Raw genomic sequence first — 25,097 nt, 5'->3', positions numbered from 1 at the left:
GAAAACATCAGGGGGAAAAGAAACCTAGTAGCGTAATAATAATAATAGCAAAATATAACAAGCAAAAGCACCATTGTCTTGCAACAAATGCATGTCGGCTGCTCTTAAGTTAGAGCCAGGCAGCAGTGGAGCAAAGCACAAAAAAAATACCGGCATATATATATATATATATATACATTGTGGGGTCTTATGACTGGCTTAATATATGCAATAAAAAAATCACACAAATACAGTAGGTAGTCATCTCCTAAACCCAATGTGTATCTGCTCTTCATTATTTGAATACCATGTAGGTGATATGACATGAGGCCAAAAGGACGCAGGACTCTTAATAACTTGACGCCTACCTTCTTGTGTGTCGGCAGTGTTATATTCAGATTGCATATGGCAGTCTGCGGAAGACCCTTAGAGGTTTTTGGTTCTTTCAGGAATGAAAGGCGGCCACAGGGCTCTTGGCCCATATCTCTGGTCTGTGAAAAAACAAAGTCAACAAAATGCATTGGTGAGGAAAGAAAACAAAATCACATAGTAAAATAGTCTGCATCGTTTCCTACCCCGGACATATCGTTCTTGCCATAAGTGACGGGTACAACTGCCGATTACTTGACCAATTGACTGTACCGGTAACTGATTGTTGATTAATCGTGTCAGAAGGTATAGGCAAAATGCTGTGTACTACTTGGCTGCAGAGGACCCTCAAAGCCAAACAGCTGTTAAACTGACATCACTTGCTGGATGGCAGAACATTTTTCAACTCAAAATCTGAAATAATTTTCTTCAACTTTCAGCAGAGCACCCCCATAAGGAAGCCCAGCATTGGTACAGTTACAGATGATCATTACACAAATGTGTAATTCCAATTCTTAGCAAATTTCTATATTAAAAACATTTACATATCTTTACTAAAAGTAAAATAATATCCCAATTTTCTTCAAATGGCGAATTTTATTTATTTTTTGATTAGACATAAACTACAGTCAATATATATTTTTTTTAAATCATGACCTACTTGACTGTGTGTGTAGTGAATCTATGTTTCACTTTTTTGACTCAACTACTGACTAAGTTTTGCATAAACTTCTAATTTATTGAGATGCACCTGTATAAATAGTATTCTTAAAATAAATAGTTACATGGGGGAAAAAAAACACTTCCCTGAGCAGCCAAACTAATACAGAGAAACTATTGTGCCTGAAAAAAAACGATACATTTTTAATTTCGTCATGGTCGAACAAGGAAATTACGTCACCCATCCAAAATGTAAATGCATTTTTTTTTTCCCACCATTTAGCTCCAATTGACAGTCACGTCTAGCCAGAAATGTAAGATAAAAAAACACACACACACACACACACACACGTAAGTTAATGGTTTGTCCACAGTAGAAAGTAAACCCTGTTTTGATGGAAATTTATGGAGTGGAGATGATGTAATCGGCATCATAAAAAATAAAAAAATCTCTACCTTCACGTTGAAAGGAAGTCTGTTTTCCTTGAAGGAGTAGAAATTAAATACAAGCTGTTGTCCACTTTTGGTCAGCGGAGACAAGTTGCCATAGCAGTCCACATGGATTGGCTTGCCCTCCAGAACCTAAACGGGGCCGTTGCCAAAAAAAAAATGACAATGACAAAATTGTAGAGATACCTCTTAATCAATGAAAAAATGAATCAGGGTTTGGGCTATCATTCCACTGAAGTTGAGCAAGGTTTGGGGAAGTCCACTTTGGTCAGGTCTCACACAAGCCCACCTCGATGTCTTTACTCCGGGCCACCTCCTCAAAGTTCTCCTGCTGCTCGAGGGTCTTGTCCACTTTGTCATCCGTCATGCAGAAGCAGCGGAGGCGCGCCTCCACCGGGTCGTTCATCTTGGCGAACACCACAAACTTGGCCAGGTACGGCACGCAGATCAGCTCCCGGTATAACTGAGACGCCAGACCCACCGTCTCAGGAATCTGGTGACAGTCTGCGAGCCAGAACCTGCCCACAGGGGGGAGAGATTTTGTTATAGAATATCAACGTTTCCCCCATTCACGAGCCCTACCACAAATAGGGAAAATCCCTGAGTAGTTGACGCCACCTCATAAAGGTTTATAATTGCTTCCACAAGATGGTAGCAAAGCACTACTTTTTGTCTAAATGAAGCTCCTCAACTCACTTCAACATACTTCCTGGGCACACAAATAGTTTTTTTTTTTTTAAATCTGCCAATATGTGATTTCGCAACAGTGAATATGCAGGTGTTCACTATTAGGTACAATATATTCAAATGAACGGTGTCATACCTGGCCGACACATTTGTGGTAAAGGAGACGCAATCGGTCACAAAGGAAAGCGGCGTGGTCCCCGTGATGTCTTCCCACTGGGCGGGGGACGTTCCTCCTGTTCGAAGCAAAGGGCAAAACGTGAGTGTTTGTTCCCATTAGGGCTTGCGCGCTCTGATCATTTCAAGGTGCCCGTGCCTGTGATGCTGCAGAGCAAACGCAGGCAAGGTGCTGCGTCACCCCGGTGGCCGGTGGGGTGGCCTTCCGCCTGGCGGGGCGGGACAGGGATGGTCATGGTGATTGGCTTGTGGAACTTCCTCCTTCTGGGCTCCACGGTAACGATGGGGCTGAAGGTGGCTCGGTTCCCCAGGACTGCCCTCACCATGTCATCAGGAACAGGCTGAGCCTAAAAGGGGGGGCGGGAAATAAATTGTCATATACAGTGGCACCTTGACTTGTGAGTAGGGCCGGACTAAAATTATGATAACCGATTAATAAAAAAAAAAATATATATATAATAAATAAAATAACTTATTTTTTGGTCCCTTAACGGTGACATAAATAAAGTTCTTTAGTATTTAACTTAATAGAGAAAAATTTGCAAAAAATGACCGATTTCTATTGGGGGTCGGGAGGATGTTTGAATGTCATTATCTTTGTCTCATGTTGTAATGTTTTACTTCTTATAGAACTGCAAGTAGAGCTCAATGAGACAAAGTCGGCAAGGGGGATCACAGATCCGCGAAGACCCAATCGTACGTGTCCATGTGTGAGTTGATGTCATATGAACCTGCAGGCCGACGCGAATCTTCTTGGTTAGCGCCCCCTGCGGAAAGGAGGCCTGGACCATGGGCACGGTGCTACTGGATAGCACGCCTCCGTCAGGACCCATGTGGTTGGACTCCTGCTTGATCCTCGACACCACAGCAAAATACTGCGGGAAGTCTCTGCTCACGATGCGGCAAATGCGCTTTTTCTCCAACTCCGCAGGGCTGTCCAGCTCTGCAACATGACCATCAGGAGCGCAGATGAGAGAATAACGACTACAGGGTGTCCTCGGTTTACAGAGGTCCAACATAAAACATTTTTCAAAGCATGTATAAAAGATCTACTATCCGAACGCAACAACAAAGGGTTTGAAGCAAACAAACTGTATTTGTTTTCTCCATTGCAAAGATTTCTAAAACTATCCTTAAAGGACAGCACAAAACTGCTGAACAAATTTTCATCCACATGCATATAAGAAAGTATGAGAAAATGTCCTGGATGTATTTCAAGTTGTCAGAAATGTCTCTGGTTATTCACAGAATGAGCGCAGCACTTTATTTCTGCACTTTGTGAACAGTCATACAGTATTATGCAACCCTCCATTACCTTCATCCATCCCGGTAAGCAGCTCTGTGAGTTCCTCCGGGCTGGACTCGAACTGGTGCTCCCGCCACGTGTCGCCGTTGTCGCTCCTCAACACGATCAGCTCCCTCTCCTTCCCCCGCATGGAGCCGAAATGTGGGATCTCCACAATCACGGGACTGAAAGAGAGCACGCGATCGACGGTTTCATTGAGCAGAGCCCGGACTTAACATCCATGGACGTTGTCCCTCTACTGTACTGCATTTTTTAAGACGATTCTAGTCATAACTTAACTCATTTACCGCGAGACATTATCAGACCCTCATTGACGTTTGAAAAGATTTGAAAAAAAATAAAATAAAATAAATAAATAAGTTCCTGGGATTGAATGGCTGGACTGTGAAAAGACATGTACATTTGTCAATGGCAGTGAATGAGTGAATAAAGGAAAAAGGAATAATATTGGCGAAACCTACCCAAGAAACTGCGCTCCAGCTGGGCCGACTTCCACGAGTCTGCTGACCAGGCCCTCCCCTTCCACCATGGGCGGCGGGTAGGCGAGCTTATGCCTCTTGGCCAGGCGACAGGTGATGCGCGTGGGCGCCGTGCACTTCCTGGGCGGGATGATGATGCGCATGCCGTTATGGCGGCTGCCCCTCATAGAGCCGCCGCGGGCGTCCACCATGAAGCTGACCAGAAACCTGCGTGAGAACAGAAAAGAGCTGTGAGAGTGTGAGGAAGCAGAGGCCGAGGCCAAGGTGGACAGAAGCCATGGACAAAAAGTGAGCAGGACAATCCCCATGCTGTGATCACTGGACACCCAAACACGGAACGGAAAAGAGAGAAGAAAATAATAGAGAAAGCGCCAGCGACAGGACAAAGGTGCTTTGAGTTCCGAGAGCTGGCTCACAAGAAATGCCTCAAATTGAGGGGGGAACTAAACAGCCATGGCGTTTAGTTCCGTTTGGAGGCAAAAAGTGAGATTGATGCCAGCGTTTCAGATCCTCGAAAGCAGCCGTCAGTGATCAAATATTACACACCTGCACAGATGTTTCACCAACAGGGTTAATGTGGTTTTAAGGTGATACGCTACTCACAAAAAGTTGGGGATATTCAGCTTTCTGGTGACATTTCAGGATGAACTGAAAAAGCACCATAACCTTTACACTTAGACGTGAACTGAATTCAACCTTTTTTTTTTTTAATGCACTGTTCAGCTCCTTGTTTGAAAATAGCACGTTGTGCAAAAGTATTGAAATGTGCATTCAAACAATTACATAAGGTCAAGTTAAGATCATCTGCAACGGTTGTAGTGCATTCGAAGACTCACCCAGATTTTTCACCTGAAAGCCCAACATCCCGAATTTGTGTGTGAGTAGTCTGTCCTGTCAGCAAAATGACTGACATGTGAAAAAGTGAGTACAGTAATCACCCACTTTATCATAGTTCACTTAAACCCGACCTGCTATATTGTAGATTTAATTTTCTTGTGTTCACACACACAATACATTAAACTAGAAAATAAATGCATCTTTTTTTTTTTTTGAATCCCATTATTATTACATACTCACTATATTTTCTTTAAATTTTATGCTTGGAATTTCTTGGGGTGTGTTCACATATCACAGATTTTAACCATTCCCAAATGGGTCTGGGAACAGGGGATCACTGTATATATTCTTCTTGTGAGTGTTGTGTTTTTTTTTTCTGTAAATGCAGTATAAGGTTGTTCGTGTATTCTGTAAGAGAAAATCAATAACACAACGATGACGCACTTGTGCTAACTCTAAGCAATGCAAATGAAACACCAGACCACACGGATGAGTGGGAGGAAAAAAAGGGCATGTCGGGAAAGGCAGTGGTGAATGAGTGAGTGACATCACTGAGGGGATGGGGGGGGGGAGTCACGGGTTACAGAGCAGCAAGCTCAGTCGTCACCTGGAGTCATACTGAGGGAGCGGGGAGGAGAAGCTGTAAAATAAACACATGGAGACAATGCAGGGAGAGGCAAAAGCCCCGAAACCTAGTTTTAGTATCAAAGTTGACAACCGCTGTCGGGATCTATGGCGACGAAACACAAACATCACACACTGCGCCGGGACGGAAAACAGAACACACTGACAAGAGTCCTCACAAAATGATGTAGGATCACATTAAGAGAAATGATGTGTTGTTTGTTTTGCACGCAAAAGAACCAAATCATTGGACAAAAGTGAAATCTGGATTGTGACATTAGATTTGTTAATTACTGTATATTGTAGAACAACATCCAAACCCCGCATCGGCATGGAAGGCTCTGCTGACTAATATGCGGTCTTGTGTGTATGTGCACCTGCATAAACAATCACGGAACATCTTTGCGTGCACTTATAAACATCCACGCGCTCACCGACGCTCTTACCCAGAGTGGATGGGGCTGGACGCGATGTTGTGGCCGTGGTCCACGGTGTCCGGCGTCCAGCTGTAGCGCCGCATACAGTCCGAGTTGTATTCCCGGGTCACGGCCAAGTGCTGGAAACAGAGGCGAAAGAGGCGCGTGAGCAGAGCTGACCACGGGGACAGAGGTGGAAGGTGAAGGATATGTGATGAATAGCGTTGAAAAAATTCATTGATTTCGGTTGCACAATTCAAAAAGTGAAGGTTATATATCATATTTATTCAACAAATAGGCAAAGAAGGCCAATTCCTCTAGTACATTAACTCATGCACTGCCATTGACGTATTTATTTGTCTTTTCATAGTCCAGTCATTCAATTCCAGGAACTTATTTATATTTGTTTCCATTTTTTCAAACATTAGGGTAAAAGAGGGTCTGACAGTGAATGAGTTAAATATCGTTTTGATGGTTTCTTATGAAATACTGTTTTCAACTTTCTTCATAAGATTGATTTTAATAAGAAAAAAGAAAAAAAAAACCAGGAATCCACTGAATGTATAATGTTTCACTTTTTTGTAATTGAACTCCTGAAAAATATCTTGAACAATTTTCTGATTCACTCACATGCATAAACACATGATAATGTGTGTGACACAGGCACAAACATAGGTGAAAATTGATGCGAGAGATGTTGGTCAAAACACTGTGACCTGAAATAATGACGTTAACTTTATACCTTATTTAGCGGGTCGACCAGGTAGGAAATGTCTTTACAGACACTCTGAAGCTTCGGGAAGAGGGAAGAGTCAAGAGTTGCACTTAATCACATGACGATGTTTGGTTTACGGTGAAAATGAGACATAGCTACAATGACACCACACAAAATGTACCAGATGTGAATGGAGAAGCGTTATATCATGTAAATGAGTCCATTTGACTTTCTGGCTTCTGGCTGGTGGTAAATCATGTTGAGTTCATATTTTGGCTGTGTGTACTGTTGAGGTTTTAGGCGATGTCGTCATTCAACTAACAGGCTGCATTGGAGCCGCTGTTTAGAGTATGAGAGGTTACAGTTTCTGGTTTAGCTCCTGACCACCAAAACAACAGTAGGACAGGCGGGGAGCCCTGCAGTGTGCCCTGAAATTTCCCATGAGAAAACAAGAGACAGTAGTAGGGGGTGCACTCCTATTAGTTCGGAGTAAACTCCAAATTCCAGATGCTACAAACAGTACAACTTGTAAGCTGAACAACTGGCAAAAACAAGCATAATATTGACACTTTTAAGGTGTGAGGGCGGGAAAGAAGGACTTTAAGACGGCGCTGTGCTTTACCGTGTCCTTGGTGGGGGCCAAGATCTCCTCGATCATCATGCTGTCGCGGGCGAAGGAGCTCCGGTTGAGGGTGTTGGACCTATCCGAACTGAAGGAGCGGAGGCTAAATGTTACCACGCAAGCCAGCGCCGCAGGGCAATGACAAGCGACAGGCGGCAGGGAAACATAACACAGGACAAAAAGCAAGGAATTACGTTAATTCATGCAACCTCCAGGGAACATGTTTTTGGTTTTATGTAACTGGACGGAGAGTGTCCAGAGTGGAAAATTAGAAGGAGACGGAAAGGAGGATGTGATTCTAGAGAGGCACGTTATTCAGGGATGGAAATACTACACTACTACTACTACTTACTTTTTTTATCAAATGAATATTTATTTATTTCATGCAGCAAAATAAGCAACCTCAATGTATTGTTATTTGGCAGGCAGGACCTTTTGTGTTAGCCTTGGTTGGTCTGAGTCTCACTCTAAACCCCACTGTGGAACACGTAGGGTGTTCCACAGGGTTCAATTTTGGGGGCCCTGCTGTTTTCATTGTATTTTCTACCCCTGGCTTACATCTTAAGGTAGCATGGTATTTCCTTTTACTGCTATGCAGATGACAGGCAGATGTATGTCCCACCAAGCAAAAAGGACACTTTATCATTAAGGCCACTTTTGTCCTGTCTGGAGGAAATCAAAGCCTGGATGGCACAAGGCTTCTTGAACTTCAACAAAAAGAAAACAGAAGTTATGGTGTTTAGTCCCAGCGGCCCTTGTACACAGGGGTGAGCATTTTACTTCATTTTGCTGGCCCGCCAATCGTCATCCGTCAGCGGCCAGAGTACCCCTCTGTCACTCATCGGTCTGTTATTTTGAGTATGCTGTTGGAATTTTGATAAACCAATCTTTAATTTTTCAACAGTAAGTCTATTTAATTTCAGTATACTCTAGGACATGTACTTATTCAGATATTCCGGTACATATTTCAAAACATGTCCCATTTTTGGAAGACTGTATTTGCCAGATTTGGTTTCTTTACACAATTCAAATCCTTATACCGGCAGTCCCCAGATAATATTTTGGCCCAGCTATTTTGCGGAGTATCTCAGACTAAAACTGAAAGTCTTTTTGGTTTAGTCCGTAGCACTAATTTGTGCTTTTTGGCTCAGATGAGTCACAAAGACTATCGAGAGTTTGATGTGTCCTAAAAGACAAACAACTAAGCTGGGCGTTTGTGACGGGGATCTGTGGGGAGGAAAATGAAGAGCTCAGCATGTCGAGCGGGGGCGCAGTGGGGCACAAAGACAAGCGCTTTTATTCACCGTCGCGTTACCGGGCAACTCGGAGCTGCCTAAATGGACTCAGTGGCAATTCCCAGTTGGACATCTCCCAAGCTAACATCCGTTCAAAGGGTCGTCCTTCCTTTCTAGTGGCTTCCCTGGTGTTGGTTATGTAATGTTTCAATCTGTATCCAGAGTGTCACATCACCTGTCCCTCTCTCTCTCGCTCTCTCTTCCATCGCTTTCTTTCCACAGAATGATGGTACTTTCATTCAGCTGCCTTTCCCAACACTTTTCTGTCCTCTGTTCATCCTTCTCTCCTTCCGTCCTTTTTCACCACTGCTCCATTCATCTTTCCGCAGATCAATCTGTCTGTCTGCCCTCCTCCCTTGAAGCTGCACTGAACATTTTCCCGATTACTTGACTCCCCAGCAATCTGTAAATAACAAGCAATTCTTTATGAAGCTACTTGTGTACAACAATGGCCACAGGATGAGTTACGTTAACACCGTTGCCGAATATTGACCAAACATCCGGAATCTTCTTGACGACTGCTGGGGCATCGCCACTGATTTAACGACCTGTGCAACTTACAACTTTGTTTACAGCTTGGCTGTCTTACACAAGGTCCCCTCTGTTTCTTTTACAGACGCTATTCCACCAGTCCTTACAGTATATTACAGTATGTCTAGCGAAACATTACCAGTGTCAAAGTCGAAAAAAGAAAGGGCAAAGGAAAGCCGTCAATTCTGACACCATGATAATAGTAATCCTGCTCTACGGGGGCGAGAGGAAAGTTAATGAGATTGGAAAAGGGCTTTAGGTAGCCTGCTACACTGCCGCTAAGCTGCTAACAGATGGTAGTTACAGTCAAACAACGTCTGAAATCGACTTACAACTGATTGGTCCGATCAGATCAGCATAAAAGAAGATGTAGGCACCAAGTTGAACGTTAGTCAGTATCAAAGTTCCCAAGACTGGACTCTGAAATTTGGGAGATTAGATTACAGGAACCTTCTTTTCAAAGCGCACCACATTGGGGCATTTTTCAGTGAGATGTGGATAGCATTTGGTCTTGTAAGGGATATTCAACTTCTTCCAACATACTTTATATGGCGCGGAATAATAGACAGACGTCACAATGGTAGCTTAAAGGGGACATATTACAGAAACCTGACTTTTTAATTGCCAATAAATGTAACAATCAAGCCTCTGGAGTGCTATCGAGTATGACAATAAACAACCTGGTAATATTTGTCTTATCTACCAATTTCTGAAAATGTGTCTGCCAGTGAGCCATTCTGCACTTTTGCCCCACCGTTAGGTACCAATAGTGCTAATTCCCATAATAACCATTATTAATACCCACATCCCCCACAGTTGCAATGGTTCTGCTATTATGTCAAAACCAAAAGGTAAGCAGCGCTGCAGGGAACCAATCATCAATGTAACAAAAGCCAGACTAGCCATTGGCCTAGCAGTATATGGGATGGGTTATATAGCCAATTACACGCATGGACATGGCCGGCTCCTTAAAATGGCCTAATTTCAACCAGACAAGAACCAGGGTATAAAGTGTACTGTAATTCTTTATCCTTGATTTTGTATTTTATTATTATGTTATTGAGATACCTGGGAACTAAAAAAAAAAAAGAACAATATGGCTCCTTTTTATGAGAAACGAACAATTCCTGCCCTTAACTTGTGTGCCTGATCCCTGGAAGTTGCCGCTTAAAAGAAAGCGACATCAACGTTACGGGATTAGTGAACAAAACTCCAAACTGAAGAAGGCTTGGGTAAAAAGTTCTTGCAGCCGAGCTAAACTTTTTCCGGCACAAATGATGACTCAAGTAAACAGGTGAGGGGAAATAAGGCGATCACAACACTGCACCACAGGGGACAAAACTGCCACAAACAAACACCAAGTGACAAAGAACTCAGAGGGAAACTCTCGGTCGACGTTAAGGGGTTTTGTGGGGTGTGAGTTTGGGGAAGGGTGACACGGGACGTCATTCAGAACCAAAGACTCCTATAACGCTACTCTTGTCTTACCTGATTCTAGGGCTAGGGTGAGAGTTGAGGTGCAGGGAAAAGAAAAGACAGGAGAGCGTCAAGCAAAGTCTGGCTTTTAGAAGTCTTGAGAAACTCAAATTTGTGTGTTTGCAATGTGGAAGGCATACAGACAAAGGCACAGAAATGAAAAGTTCTTAGTTCATTTTACTAAAATGAAATTAAGGTATGCCTGCACCATCTGACAAAATCACACTGGTATCCAAAATAGTGGTTACCTTAAAGCCTGGAACACACATAGCTATATTTAGGTCTACTTTGATCATTTTTTTCCCTTTCTTCCAATCAGTCAGCAAAGACTCGATTATGTCTCCAAAAAATTATCCTGAGCGATTATCCCGCTCAGAAAACATTCGGGACAATCGGAAATGTTAAAACGGTTCAATATTTACGATCGCAAGTCCTTATGTGTGTGGTCCACATCAAGTTCAGCCGATGTGAAATGGAATTACAGCCAATGAGGCTGTTGCCAAACACAGTTATGATGCAGTGCAGTTATACACCGCAGCAGACTACAACAACAATAGTGAAGATAGAGGCAATGCACTGGATCTCAATAGATTGTGCAGGTGTACCTAATGCTGTGGCCTGTCTCAGAACTAGTTCCAGTTGTATCCCCAAGAGATTAAAACCTTGCTTCATGGAACAAGGCTTTTATTTCCCTCCACAAAAGTGTTTTCCAAACTCAAAAATGTTATCCACTTACTGTCACTATTTATGGCTTTTATCACTCTGACCATCCACAGCGTGTCAATGTATTGACAGTCGCTAGTGTTTTTCACTGCAGCGCTTCCCCTGGATTTCGCTCCGCGTAGCAGTCCACAGGGTATACACCAGCTCAAGTATTCAGCTCATTTATTGCTCTAATTGGGGCAACTTTATAACTCTGCGTTTGAACGAGGCCACGCAAAAAAAAAAAATGCTGAATCATTTTATCGGCTTCAACCGTTAGATGGCAACTTTCCAAAAACATACCAGTGTACACTGTTCAACCTGGTGTCTTACATCTGATGTGTGTACCTCCCAAACAGTGATATAATTGATATAATATTTTTTTTTTCTTTCTTACGCATCTTCTTCTTAACAAATGACAGATAGTTGCCTACCTGGCCGAGCGGGCTCCGATGCTGAAGCCCATGTAGCCCTCTTGGGGGAGAGAGTCATCCCCCAGCTCTTTAAGGTCCTGGGGCCGCAGGTACTTGTCCGTGTCGCAGGTCATGGCATCCTCACCTGATGGAGGGATAGAATCATGAAATGTTTAAAGCAGAAAGTCGTCCCTTTTAAGATTTGAATCGTGCTGGAGGCCTTGGGTCATCCATCTGCACCATTTATCGCTGAATGCACCTGCAGAGCACACCGCAACTTTTTTCTTGTGACTTGTAAGCACCTATATGACCATGCAATAGACAGTAAACATTAAGAATATATATACAGAAATACATTCAGTCACTCTCTTCTACTCTCCCTGACAGCAGAGCCACCCAAAAGCGTGAAGGCACAGATGACAGAATGGAGAGAAAAGTGAAGCAGCACCACACCGCACCTCGATCGGCGGACCGGTGGACGATGACACGCCGCTCCACGAAGCGGGCGGAGCGGCTGCCGTGCTTGGCTTTCTCCCTCATGGTTGGAAGGTGGTTGTGCACCGCGCAGCCCCGCAAACACTGCGCTCGTTCACCGCAGCCCCTCCCCTCTCGCCTGAGCCGGTGCCGCACTACAATCGCACTCAAGTCCCACAAAAGCAGCACTCGTTGCGTGTCCGGTTTGGCGTTTCACAATAAAACCAACCAATTATACTTATTTATTCTTATGAACGTTTGTTCAGACCCTCAAGTCGCCGCCGCTTTAGATAGGAACGTAAATTAAGTTAATGTACGTTACTATTGGGTTATTTTAGGTTGTTTGAATCGACAAACATGAAATGGTTGGCAAGTTATGGACGCCACACCGAAAAATTAAGTCACCGTTGTCGCCACATGAGAAATATAGTTCCCGAGGCGAACATTTCTTGCTGTGTGTGTGCCAGTGTTCGTATTATACGGCATTCAAGACGAACGTCACGGTTTTATTTTAGGGGCTTTCACTTCCTGTTGTCACTGGCCGCCACAGAAACGACTTTCAGAAGACATTGTTTTCCCGCATCATTAGTCATTTTATAAAATGTCAAATTGACACGCCGCATTCAATAAACGTTACAGTGAATTCGTCATTTAGTTTCGAGTTGACTTACCGTTCTCTGACGCAGCCATGACTAATTTTTATTTAGATTTTCCGAGTCATGTTTCATCTCAAGGGAGACTGCCTTTACGCGCTGAAGTCCTCCAACCAAAAATGGTTGGTCTCACGGTGCACTACCAGTGCGGAGAAAGCGTAAAGTCCGGTGACATCTGACGTCTGCAAAGTTCAGAGTTAATTCCCTTAAGGAAGCTCATCTCGTTGGCTTTAAAGAGGCGACAGTCCTCTCAGCAAACGCTTTTCTGACGTACCAGGAGGAGAAAGTGTCCGCCATAAAGGGGCACGAACTGTCATCTCTTCTTCGATGGCAAAGTAGTTCTGGCCAGCGGCCCACACATGCAAAGTTTTGGAAGAAGAACAGGAAACCAATTGAAAGCGATGTGAGGATGTGAACTTGTTGCAAACTCTGCACAAGAGTCCAATTGTGCAACGTGTGATGCACATCAACTATTTATAAGCATGGAGAGCGTGTCGTCTCACACTTACAGCTCGTCCTCGGTTTACGACGGCACCGACATACGTTGTCACGTGGCACAAATAACCTCAGATTTAGTTTTTCGTTGCATTATTGTAAATTCATGACCTATACGTGTTTTTCAAGTTAAGAGTGGTACCTCGACTTACAAGTTTTCCGAGAAACGAGTCAACTTGACAACAGACAGCAGTTTGGCATACACTTCTGCAAAAATGAGGTTCCAAGCAGTTTATGATACCACTCCCAGTTTTACTTTGCTGCCAAGCTAAACATAAAACAAACAAATTTACACATGGTGTATTTAAAACAACCACATAACTTTGTCTTAGGAAACCGCTATCTTAATGCTAAGACAATGCAAAACGGTGAAAACACCATTGCCGGGCTAACAAATAACATCACTGTTGCTCTGTTATGACCCTTTGAGGAAAGTTTTTCTACATGAAATGGTGGAGTAACACATGTACACAGACAATGTGTGGGTATTTATTTATCCTGAGTAAAAATATTACAGCCGTGATTGTGACAGTCTTCTTCGTGTATATCTGTATGCCTGTATTATAATGCCGCCTGGTGGGCAAGGTGCACATACCAGAAAGAGCCACGCAATTAATTACTCTTGGTGCACAAACTAACGTTTTTTTTTCTTGGTAAAGTTCAATAGTGTAGCGTGCTAGTCTTAATTTTTGAAAAACACAACACAAAAATTTTTGTTGGTGTTTGCAGGTCTGGATTAATGGAATTTCAATTGATTTTAATGGGGAAAGACGATTTGAAGTTTTTTGGGTTGCGATCACGGTCACAGAATGGATTAAACTCATAAATCAAGACACCACTGAAGAATGGATTAAACTCATAAATCAAGACACCACTGAACAGTGAACACCCAAAAACTATGTTAAGGTGAATTGAGGAGTTTCGTTTTGACAAAACTCGTGACATCTATAGGCAATTATAAACCTTTCCCTAGCCTTGTCCCTATCTCACTAATCGTGGGGGAACAGTTTAAGCAGCGGCGTACGAATACGTTGTCCAGAAGCTCAGCACTATAATTACTGTTCTTCCGTTTGATTTAGAATTAGAAGTACTTTTCATATACTGTAAGTAGTTCTTGTCATGACGTAGTTACTTGTGTGTGACTCCCCCCCCCCCCAAGTCCCTATACATACACATCGTGACCACCCTGCATCATAACAAGATTGCCCACCTAACCCAATAGGATTAAAGAGACTCTTTACATCCAATCTCTCCTTTACACAAGCACGCCACCTTTGCATCGTGCCTGCAAATCCTCCACGAGAGATGTTCCGTCCATCCAGTGCTGGCTCATAACTGTTGAGTCCCCGATCAGTTGACGTACAACGCGCCCCTCCACGCACACAACTGTAGTCTAGGCAACACGTCTTTGAAACAGCTCATCAATTTTACAAGCGTGGCGTGGTTGGAAACAAAGCTCACGGACTCAAGCGGCTCGCCGTCGTCGTCGTTGATGTTTGGGAAGAGCTTTGCGGCACTTTTGAACCTCTCAAATGCAACAGATACGCGGAGAGTGTAGGCCAAAGTGGGGGATGGAGAGAGATGGAGTTGAAAATAACAAATGAGCTTTTAGCTGTTATCAGTCTGCAAGGAGAGGAACGGAATTCCAAAATAACCCCGCCGGGGCTCACGTCGGAAGCAGAACTGGCATCGAAAAGGCATATTGCAGTTTTCTGGGAGGAAGATGTTAGCACGCGATATGGACAAAAGTATAAAGACGCACTTCTTTGCAGTTGAGTTCATCAAACTACACGTTTCAGTTGATGTTTTGTTTTCTTTGTGGAAACAATTTGAGCAAGGCCATTTTCTGTCCCAGCTTGACTGTGCATAAAAGAAGATATAAAGAAGATACCATTTATTACTGCATTCCGTGATTTGTCCCTATTTGCCCTATTGTGTAGGGTTGTGGGGATCTACTCACAAAACAACAATAAATGCAATTGTGGTTTTGCAAAAAAGAGCAATATGTAATTATTACACCCATACCGACCCACTTTTTCTAAAATCAAACGTTATCAAGTTAAAAGACTTATGCTATTATAAAACTATGCAAATATTGTATGGAGCAAAAACAGTCTCGTCCTTCAACAGCTTTTTGTGCACTAAACTTACAAACACTTCCCAAATGATGTTGAAGGAATTACAAGGAGATGTGTTTCTGTTGTTGGAGCAAAATATTCTAACGATGCAAATACAACTTTGAACATTTGCGATTCTTTTTTAAAATTTAAAGTACTTGTTCGCAATCCTATTTTGAAGGTTGTAAATAATTGTTTGTTTTGCTTGTTTAAAATTATTATTATTTTTTTTAACTTTCATTTGTAAACTAGTAGCTGAAGTAAATATGTTACGGCATGTTTCTAAGAGTCATTCTGTCACCAATCAGTATGACTGTTTATTGTTATAGTGTGTGTACTGCTAAATGCATTACTTTATAATGACTGAATAAACGAAACAAACATGCTTGGATGAAGCCCATGAACCCCAACACGAAGCCCATTAAACAAGCCAGACACTCCAAAATCAAAGTCAGAGTACCACAATATTTTCTTCTGCTATCACCTTCTGTATGTGTAATGTGTCCTGATACTTTTGTCCGGTCTAATTTCCTTTGGTGTGAGTACCATGAAGAGAAAAGTCAGGTTTAGAAGGAGTGGAACTGCACACGACAAAGCAAACCCACAACCAGAGAGGTTTTGACGGCAAACTAATGAGCCAATACCTTCATCGTCATCTGACATAGACTCCTCCTCCAGACTTTCAGGCACATTGGCCCAAACTGTGTGATTTGAATGCAAACGCCGTGACACATGCACACGTTAAGACATCACAAAGCACAGTCTGTACACCACAATCATGCAGTGCAAAAAATAAATAAATAAATAAAAAAGGCCAATGTACAGTGTTGTTAGCTTACCTTCGTCATCTGACATGTCCAGGAACTCATTCATGGTTTCTGGGATGTTGATTTTGTGTTTTTCGGCTGCACTCTATCAAAACGAGAGGAAGACGGGACACTGAGTAATCGTTACAGTAAAATACAGAGATTCAGTGCCTGATCTTTATCTTCTATTCAAAAGCTGTGTTGATCCGAAAACCAAAGCGATGCAGCGTCGCCATCTACAGAGATCTGTTAGTCGTTACGGCTGAATTTCACAAACAAGCTGGGCGAGAGCCTCTTCCACACCTACCCTTTGAAAAACGTACGTTATGAATATATTCGTCGGATTCCAGTTGACGAATATAAATGAATGCGCTGTACTGACTGGTCGAGTGAGTCGATAAAGGGTTAAAAAAAAAAAAAAAAAAATCATAAAAAATGCAGTTGCACAAATAAAGGCCTGCTGCTTGGTGCTCTATATAGCTGAGCAAATAAATACCTCACCTAATATTCAGTATGAGAGAATGTGGTAATTGAACAATAAAAATGGCATCTTCACCACATTAAGATTAAACAGACTGCAGCTGCATGTTCAGTAGAGACATATGAGAATATGAGCAGATGCCTGTGCGTAGTGAATAATAGATAAATCCCAGGGTGAGGCAAGGAAACAACCTTGATCATTAAGTTACATCACAGCAGATGGAGACACACACACACACACTTATTTGGACACACACTAACACAAGTCTGTCTTGTCTTAACATGTTCCAGTCCTCCCTATGTCACACGTGTGTGTGTGTGTGTGTGTGTGTGTGTGTGTGTGTGTGTGTGTGTGTATGAGATCAGTGTTCAAACGCCAGGCTCCTTGAGGCGAAAACATAAGCTCCAATCTAAGCCCTCCTGATGGCACACGTGAGGCGGCGTGACCGGCCAACACGCTGCTCACATTGCTCAGTACTCTTTCCAGTTCCAGGTGCACGGTGCTGAAATTTTCTGGATTTTTTGGGGGGGTACATTTTATCACTAATTTGTTCTGCTTTATTTTAGGTGTGATTACACTGTTGACTAGATGGAGGCACAGTATTTTGTTTGACTGTGATTTTGAAAGAAGAACCAAAAAAATGAAGTATTTCAGCTCTGCCTTGTTTTTGCAGGAGATTATTGAATAATACATTGTATTTGAAATAATAAATAATACATTATATTTTAAATGAATGTCCAAATGTGAAGATACAATACAATACAATTGTATTCATATAGCGCATTTCATAAGTTTCTTTGCATTTCTTTATAGGTCACAATTTCAAGCAATCACACTTAAAGGATCATTCCTGATTCTCAGAACAAGAACCCTTTTGATTGAAAGGGTTACTAAATACTCCCAAATTATATATATAAATATTTTTTAAATGTAACCCCAGAACATTGTTGTAGACATTTAATTGATTTGAATCAGTATACTGTATTACTAATACTTTACATGTAATACATTTTTGTTGAAATAATCCATTTTTTGTCATTTAGACAACAATATTAAACAATATTAAAAATCAATTTTTCAAAAATGTTAATGAATTCATATATCATTTTATATTTCATATTTGAACAACACATGAATACTTCAATATTTGGTTTTAAAAAACTCATTTTTTTTATGTAAACAAAAATATTATTTACAGTATATATGATACTTATATTAACAATACACCATGTACTGACTTAAATAAATTCATTGTAACAATGAAAATGGATAAATTCATGAAATACAGATTAAAAAATAATTAATAGATATACGTATATAAAACAAAGTATATTATCAACATGTTGCGACTTTGGGCTTGTCACGAGCATGATATGTTTGCCACAGTTTTTATGTCGGATGCTGACACAACCCACCCATTTGGTAATTTGGTCTGTGTCTGCATGAAATGCATAAAATATAATAACAGAGAGTAATAGCGCTCTACAATGATGTCATCTAAAAGTCCTGGTCTGGCTCAAACAAAAAAAGCATTGAACAAATTTCAATCATTTTGTGATGTTCGTGATGCGTCTCACCACAGTATTCAGGTTTTCATCCGTCACGGGCCTCAGCGTGTCCACCACCGAGATGTAACCGAGGCGGCGGGCGATGGCGAGCGCCGTGTTCCCATTCTGGGAGCGAGACGCACAGGAAGTTAGTCGCACAGTGACGGATGCGTACCAAAAACAAACGGCTTGACCGGCGGCCGGGCGCTTTGACTGACCGCGGTGAGATCGTTGGCCGCGGCGCCGTGCTGGAGGAGGAGGTTGACGATGTGTGTGTGGCCCTGCTGAGCCGCCTGGTGCAGAGGCGTGTAACCATTCTGAACACCCGCAAGGCGAGAAGAGAGACAACGGTATGACTACACGGGCAATACGCAACTTTGTGATCTTTATTATTTATTCCACCTTGGTTTTGCCGTTGACTTTGGCCTGATTCTGGAGCAGGAAGTTTGCCATCTTTGCGTTGCCATAGTGACAAGCCACATGCAGCGGCGTGTAGTCCATCTGTGAGAAAGTGACAGACAGCCGACTTGCGCATGTCAGACGTCTCGGTGAGTCCGTTCAAAAGCCTTTAAGAGTAATCACCCGGTCGTTTTGTAAAGCCCGTTTTGAAAATGGAACAAAGTTGCCTTTGTATCGCGTGTGAAGGGCGCATCAGTGCATGAATAACCTCTTCCCTGTAGACAACTGTACTGTCAGCACTAACACACACACACACACACACACACACATACCAGAGTAACCTTCAGCTTGTGAGGTTTCGGTGCACGTGAGCTGCCTGCGATCTACTTTGTGCTCTATATACTGTATGTGTGAACTAGGTTGTGCGCCGTTTGTGTGTGTGTGTGTGTGTGTGTGTGTAAGTGAATTGAACAGGTTCAATTCTAATTGAATATTACAGCGTACACATCCTCGTGCGCATGCAAGGTGCATCACTGTATCTAGGACACTTTCCCACTCTCGTATGGATTTTTGTGGCAGGTGTGGGCGTGTGTGGATGTGTGCACATAGGTGTGTTAAGCGTGTAGGTGTGTGTTCGGATGTGTGTTGGTGTGAAACTGTAGCTGTGTGTGTGTGTAGATCCATGCGTGTAAGTATAAGTGGTGTTTTTTGCGTGGGCGTGTGAACCTAACATTTAATTTATAAATATTACTAAATATTAAGGGCTGGGAAAAAATATCGTATCGCTATGTATCGTGATACTTTTTATGCCGAGACCAAGTATCGATATGGTGGTAAAGTATCGATACTTTCGATAAGTGATGTTATCTTGTGTTTTGCACGTTCTGTAACATACTTTTGGAACATTTGAGGTCCTTGAAGTGGAGCTTTGTGAATGGAGTTTTATTTATTGCACTCCTGTGTATTAGGAACAGTTTATGCACTTTTCAATCGTGACACTTGAATAAATGTCAAATGGCACTTAAGTTAAAACTTTGGAAACACATGCCTCAGTTTTTTTTAATATTTATTTTTTTATAATATTTAAGTATCGCAATACGTATCGGATCACAACTCAAGTATCGGGATCCGTATCGGATTGGGACAAAAGTGTATCGTCCCAGCCCTACTAAATATATTCCTTTAACATTATTACTATGAAAAACTGAGGACGGATTTGGAATCAGTGAAAAAAAATTCATCTGAAAAAGTTGACTTGCATCGTTGATTTAAAAAAAAAAATTGTAAATATTCCTTGACTAGTGTTTTTGAGTGTTGAAAATGGCTTGCTGTCTTTGACGATGTAACGTTTTTTTTTGTTTTCCTGAAAAGTGAAGGTTTTAGCGATGCGAGGACTGTGCCCGACGGCAGTGATATTCTTCTCGTCTTAAACTCCAGGATTTGGTTCAAGCAGCTGCCGTGTGCGTGCTGACAGAATGTCCGTACCTTTGTTTGCGTGTTGACGTCAGCGCCGTGGTTGAGAAGGACTTCCGCAACATTGACCTTATCCTCCTGAGCCGCTAGGTGGAGTGGCGTGAGTCCGCTCTGAGCGTGAAACAAAGATACACACACACAAACATTCAATAGGAATACACTCTAAAAATAGCTGGGTCAAAAATAACCTAATTTGAGTCAAAAAGGGCACAACTTTAGAGGTCATTTATTGAACCCCAAAACTTGGGCCACTTAAATAAAGCACAAAACAAAACCATTTTGCTTTGTAAATAATAACCCAAAAAATTGTAACGGCCCCTTTTTGAGCCTATTTGGGTTATTTTGGTGTTATTTTTGACACAACTGTTTTTAGAATATATGAATAAAACATGTCAAATCTTACAGGGGCTCTCTTTCCCACATGCGCACATGACAGTGAGTATACTGTTGTGGCCAAGGAGTGTAATTCCAATGCGGGCCCTCCTTTAGCGACGTTACCTTGTTGCAAATGTTCACGGCGGCGCTCTTGGCCAGCAGCAGTGAAACCAGGTCCACGCTGCCCTCCTGCGCCGCCAGGTGGATGGGGCTGATGCCCTGCCGCGTCATCGCGTTGGTGTCGGCGCCGTACTCCAGCAGCGTCGTGCCGATGTCCATTTGGTTCTTCTTGGCGGCGATGTGCAGCGGCGTGTAGCCATTCTGAGAGAGAGAGAGAGAGAGAGAAGACGGAGAGTTTGCGTGATGAACTCGACTCTGTGGGAACATTTTATATTCACTGTGTTTAACTTTTACGTATTGGGATGTACAATACACTCTTAAAAAACGTTGGATCGAAAACAGCCCAATTTGGGTAAAAAAGGGACGACCCTTTACTTGGGGTCAAATTTACCCAATTTCCTCGGTTGTTTTATACAAAACGACACCATTCTTTTCAGTTGGGTCGAATTGAGCCAAGTAGCGGATCAGTCCCTTTTTGACCCCATTTTTTTTTTTTTTTTTAACCAAACTGTTTTTAGAGTGTTAAGTGGTATCCAATCTTTGACCCAATCTGCTGAGTCAAAACAATTAACCCAACCTTGGGTAAAAGTAACCCAATCTGCTCAAAATCCACAGTGACCCAATAAGTCGATTAGGAAAACAACCCAGCATTTTTAGTGTGTATCATTGATTTGAGTTGTAAGCATGGTTATGAAACAAATTCAACTTGCAAGCGGAGGTACCACTGGATTTTAGATTTTCCAACTGTTCTAAATCACTTTTCCCATTGAAGCATGTTTCAAGCATTTCTATAACCTGTTTTACATCCAAACAGATTTTATACCTAAGTGGGGTTTTTTTTTCAATTGTATGTAACGACTTGGATGAGTAAGGATAGAGATGAAAACAAAGAGAGCCGTGAGGTAAAATGACTCCACGAAACATCACCGTCACCACAGAGCACAAACGTGAGCTACTTCATGTACATTCGGAGTGCGACAAAATCAAAGTTTGATGTAATCCGGACACACACCACCATGGTCTCGCCCGTCACAGTTGCGTGTTGTGTGTACCTTGGCGGCGGCGTGCGGGGAAGCTCCCTGATCCAGCAACAGCAGGGCTACTCTCTGATTATCGTAGTGAGCGGCTACATGCAGTGGCGTTAGCCCGCTCTGAAACACCCCACACGGACACGCACACACACGCATGCAACACAACCACAAGCAGGTTAGAAGGTCACTGACTGAATGGACACACGCACAAATGACACTCGGGCGAGACAGAAAGACACCAAAGTTGAAATCCGCCAGAGAGTTTTGTATAGATGTGTGTGTTCATGCAGACATTTAGAAGAAATAAGAGCACTCAGCAGAAGATGATGAAGACGGATGGATGCGTGAGTTAAAACTTTCCAAGTTTTACTGAAGAAGACATGACAATGCACAGAAAAAGCGATTGTTAACTCTGCATAAACATCAATTCAAATGAGGTTCAAACGTCTGAATGTTTCTAAATGGGTCACTTATCATTTTCCCATAACAATGCACCACAGTGCAATGAGGCTCCCCCACATTTTTGGACAACTCCCACACAACATTCCACACAGTCCACAGTGAGCACGACTGATTCACCATATGTGCAATACTGCACCATACTGTACTAAACACTTCAATGACAGGAGTGGAAAAATATTCTCTGATATTGTCTACGAGAGTTCAATGCGGGAGTCTCATCAACCCAAAAAGTTGCTGAGTCATGAAAACGGTCCGATCCAGGGATCATTATCATACTTGTCTAATCTTAAATTTCGATAAATGCTATCAGATGGTATCGTGCATACATATTGGTAAATAACACTGTCGTCATCACATTGACAATATGAATTCGAAACATGTTTGGTGTCCCATAATGAAAGTGAACTGGAGGATTAAAAATGGAATTTGAGGTCAAAGCGGTTGAGTTCAATAGTTTAGCCATTGTTTGCGCATCATCTGCAGCCTGACCCGTTGCATCAATGTCAGATCACTCCCTTTTCAGAGAAATAATCCCATAAAAACATATTTGCTAGCCACACAGCGGGCGTTCATATTAGAAACCTGCACTCTTGACATGAGGGGGAAGTTGTGATTTGTAATCAGAAAATAAAAATATTCATCATGATATTTGGTTTTAAACAAAATGTGTCAACCCTCCAGTTAGATTGCAGGACAAATTGAACAGAAAATATCACTTTTGGATAACATTTCAGCCGGCCTTATTTTTGTTTATTTTATGAAACTATATCGTTCGATCCTTAGCATACTTGCCTGAATTTTACTTTTGAAAAACAAGAAGAAAAATCAAAGTAAGTCCTTTGGTATTTTTTATTGACTTAGTAAAAGTAACTTAAAAATGACTTAGGCAAGAAGTGCCTTGCTGCCATTTAGGTTTTACAGTATATTAACATTTAATAGCATTAAAAAAAAGACATCAATCTCACGTTTTGCTTTTTGCACTAATGGCTTCACCGCGGTAAGATGTCAGGCATGAAGTAGACTTCCCGAAGAGACCCTTCGTGATATCTAACTAGTCTTTTTAATTTTTATTTTTTAATGGACTCCTCACCTTGCCTGCAGCGTCGGGCGCAGCCCTCTTCTGCAGGAGCAGACTGGCCACCTCCATCTTGCCGTACTTTGCAGCCACGTGCAGCGGACTGAAGCCTTTCTGTTGGAACGTACAACACGAAAAAATTTAGACTGAGCTTTAAGTGTGCAAAGGGATTTTTTTTTATTTCAGTGCTGTCATCAAAAAATAACGGGGGGGATACGCTTGAGAATCATGCTTGATTCACCCTATATATATATATTTTTTTTAAAGTTTCCACTTGTACTGTATCTAATAATTTTACATTATATACACCTGCATATGAATATTGTATCCATCTTTGTAAATGATCAGTCCATTTTTCCATGAATAATACAAACGGCGCAGTTTGACGGTGACATCATTTCCTTGGAACAGCTGACTCGGGCGATGTCCCAAAAGATTCTGTGTGTATGTGTGTGTGTGTTTCTGTGTAATTGAGTGTGTGCACACCAAGGGGTTTACCCTCCATTAATCTGCTCCACTGACGGAGGTCACCTTCAGGAAAAGCCCCCCTAAGCAACATGCCACACACATGCGTAAACCACTTCCATTATAAAATGTCCTTCACAGCTTATGACTTCCTTTGATGTAATTAGTCATTTGGGAAACTATGCGACTCCCATCAACAGCTGTGTGGATGGAAAGACCACAACAGAGTACACCCAAAAAAACAACAAAAAAAAACTCGTTTTTCTTTTAACTTGAAATGCTTTGGGGTACCTTAGTGGAGGAGGACAGCGAGGCTCCGTTCTCCAGGAGCATGGTGGCGACATCCTGGTGACCTTCGCGGGCCGCCAGGTGTAGTGGCGTGTAGCCGGAGGTGGTGGCCGCGTTGGCCGAGGCGCCGCACTGCAGAAGCTGCTGCACAATGTCCACCTTCCCCAGCCGACTGGAGATGTGCAGCGCCGTCTGGTCATCCTGAAAGGTCATATTATTTGATTGCTCTATTTTACAGCAAGACTACACATTCCTTTTCAAATGGCAGTTTTTTGTGATAAGAAAAAAAAAAAAAAAAAAAAAAAATCAGGCCTCTGATTAACCTCAAATGAATGTGAGATGTTCTAGCGGGCTTTTCCTAACACTTTTTCTGCTCTCTATGCAGAAGCCTGAAGGTTTTCAACTAACATTGCTATCGCAAACAGTTCATAATTCACCCCACTTTTTCTAAGACCCCAGTTGCAACAAAGGAAAAACAGTCCCAAAGTGTCATGCTGGCACCACCTGGCTTCACTGTTGGAATGGAATTAAGCAGTGTTGTGTTTAGGCAAGCTTGCCTAATTTTCTGGGGATTTACCACTTTTTTTCAGACCGATACCTGTACCAGTATTTCACTCTTTCAAGTACCGATACCTGCAGAGATTTTGATGTATGAATTTTCATTTTACAGAATGACAAAAAATTGCGTCAAACTGCTGCTGTATAGCGCCAATCGATGGCTGGTATCGGCTCCCTCCGTGAGTACGATACCTTATAAGGATGGGATAAGCCCGATACCGATGTCCGGTACAGGCACTTGCCCATCCCTACTAATTATGACCAAAAAGCTCAACCTCAGTTTCAACGGACGACAACAAAATTTCCCCAAAACATGTCCCAAAATGTGTGCCGATTCCTATTTAACATGGTTTTGAACCCCAGTCATAAAGGGTGTGCACACTTGTGCAACCACATTATTCCTTTTTTATTTTTTTTTGATTGAGCTGTACTGGTTATAGTTCACATTATTAATGAAAAAAGTTTTGAAATGATTTATCTTGGTCCCACTTATTTATATCACAAACACCTGGCATTTGAAAAGGGTGTGTGTAGACTTTTCAA

The 25,097-nt window shown here is 42.2% G+C and overlaps 1 protein-coding gene across 29 annotated transcripts in view; it reads right to left on the bottom strand.

Annotated features, from left to right (window-relative positions):
- The window catches only part of LOC147140016 (ankyrin-3-like), a 117,967-nt gene that overhangs the window by 19,931 nt on the left and 72,939 nt on the right, over positions 1-25,097 (bottom strand). For 10 of the 29 annotated variants that reach the window (XM_086045312.1, XM_086045333.1, XM_086045330.1 and 7 more), the window contains exons 15-38: positions 24,000-24,197; positions 23,259-23,357; positions 21,728-21,826; positions 20,679-20,876; positions 20,193-20,291; positions 18,711-18,809; positions 18,527-18,625; positions 18,339-18,434; positions 16,314-16,386; positions 16,119-16,175; positions 11,757-11,880; positions 10,633-10,644; positions 7,319-7,421; positions 6,724-6,774; positions 6,012-6,121; positions 5,549-5,581; positions 4,087-4,311; positions 3,635-3,789; positions 3,051-3,262; positions 2,459-2,666; positions 2,282-2,378; positions 1,748-1,976; positions 1,465-1,590; positions 348-470 (exon numbers count right to left, since the gene is read on the bottom strand). In XM_086045312.1, coding sequence (XP_085901438.1) covers positions 348-470; positions 1,465-1,590; positions 1,748-1,976; positions 2,282-2,378; positions 2,459-2,666; positions 3,051-3,262; positions 3,635-3,789; positions 4,087-4,311; positions 5,549-5,581; positions 6,012-6,121; positions 6,724-6,774; positions 7,319-7,421; positions 10,633-10,644; positions 11,757-11,880; positions 16,119-16,175; positions 16,314-16,386; positions 18,339-18,434; positions 18,527-18,625; positions 18,711-18,809; positions 20,193-20,291; positions 20,679-20,876; positions 21,728-21,826; positions 23,259-23,357; positions 24,000-24,197 — 2,925 coding nt within the window. The remainder of the gene's footprint in view (positions 1-347; positions 471-1,464; positions 1,591-1,747; positions 1,977-2,281; positions 2,379-2,458; positions 2,667-3,050; positions 3,263-3,634; positions 3,790-4,086; positions 4,312-5,548; positions 5,582-6,011; positions 6,122-6,723; positions 6,775-7,318; positions 7,422-10,632; positions 10,645-11,756; positions 11,881-16,118; positions 16,176-16,313; positions 16,387-18,338; positions 18,435-18,526; positions 18,626-18,710; positions 18,810-20,192; positions 20,292-20,678; positions 20,877-21,727; positions 21,827-23,258; positions 23,358-23,999; positions 24,198-25,097) is intronic. The other 19 variants (XM_086045306.1, XM_086045309.1, XM_086045305.1 and 16 more) reach the window with 13 other exon arrangements.

The sequence above is a fragment of the Filicampus tigris genome, chromosome 11 (assembly GCF_054856515.1).
Source record: "Filicampus tigris isolate MCC_2025a chromosome 11, RoL_Ftig_1.0, whole genome shotgun sequence".
NCBI lineage: Eukaryota > Metazoa > Chordata > Actinopteri > Syngnathiformes > Syngnathidae > Filicampus > Filicampus tigris.
The sequence above is the reverse complement of the archived record's forward strand: the minus strand, read 5'-3'. Positions and strand labels throughout refer to the sequence as shown.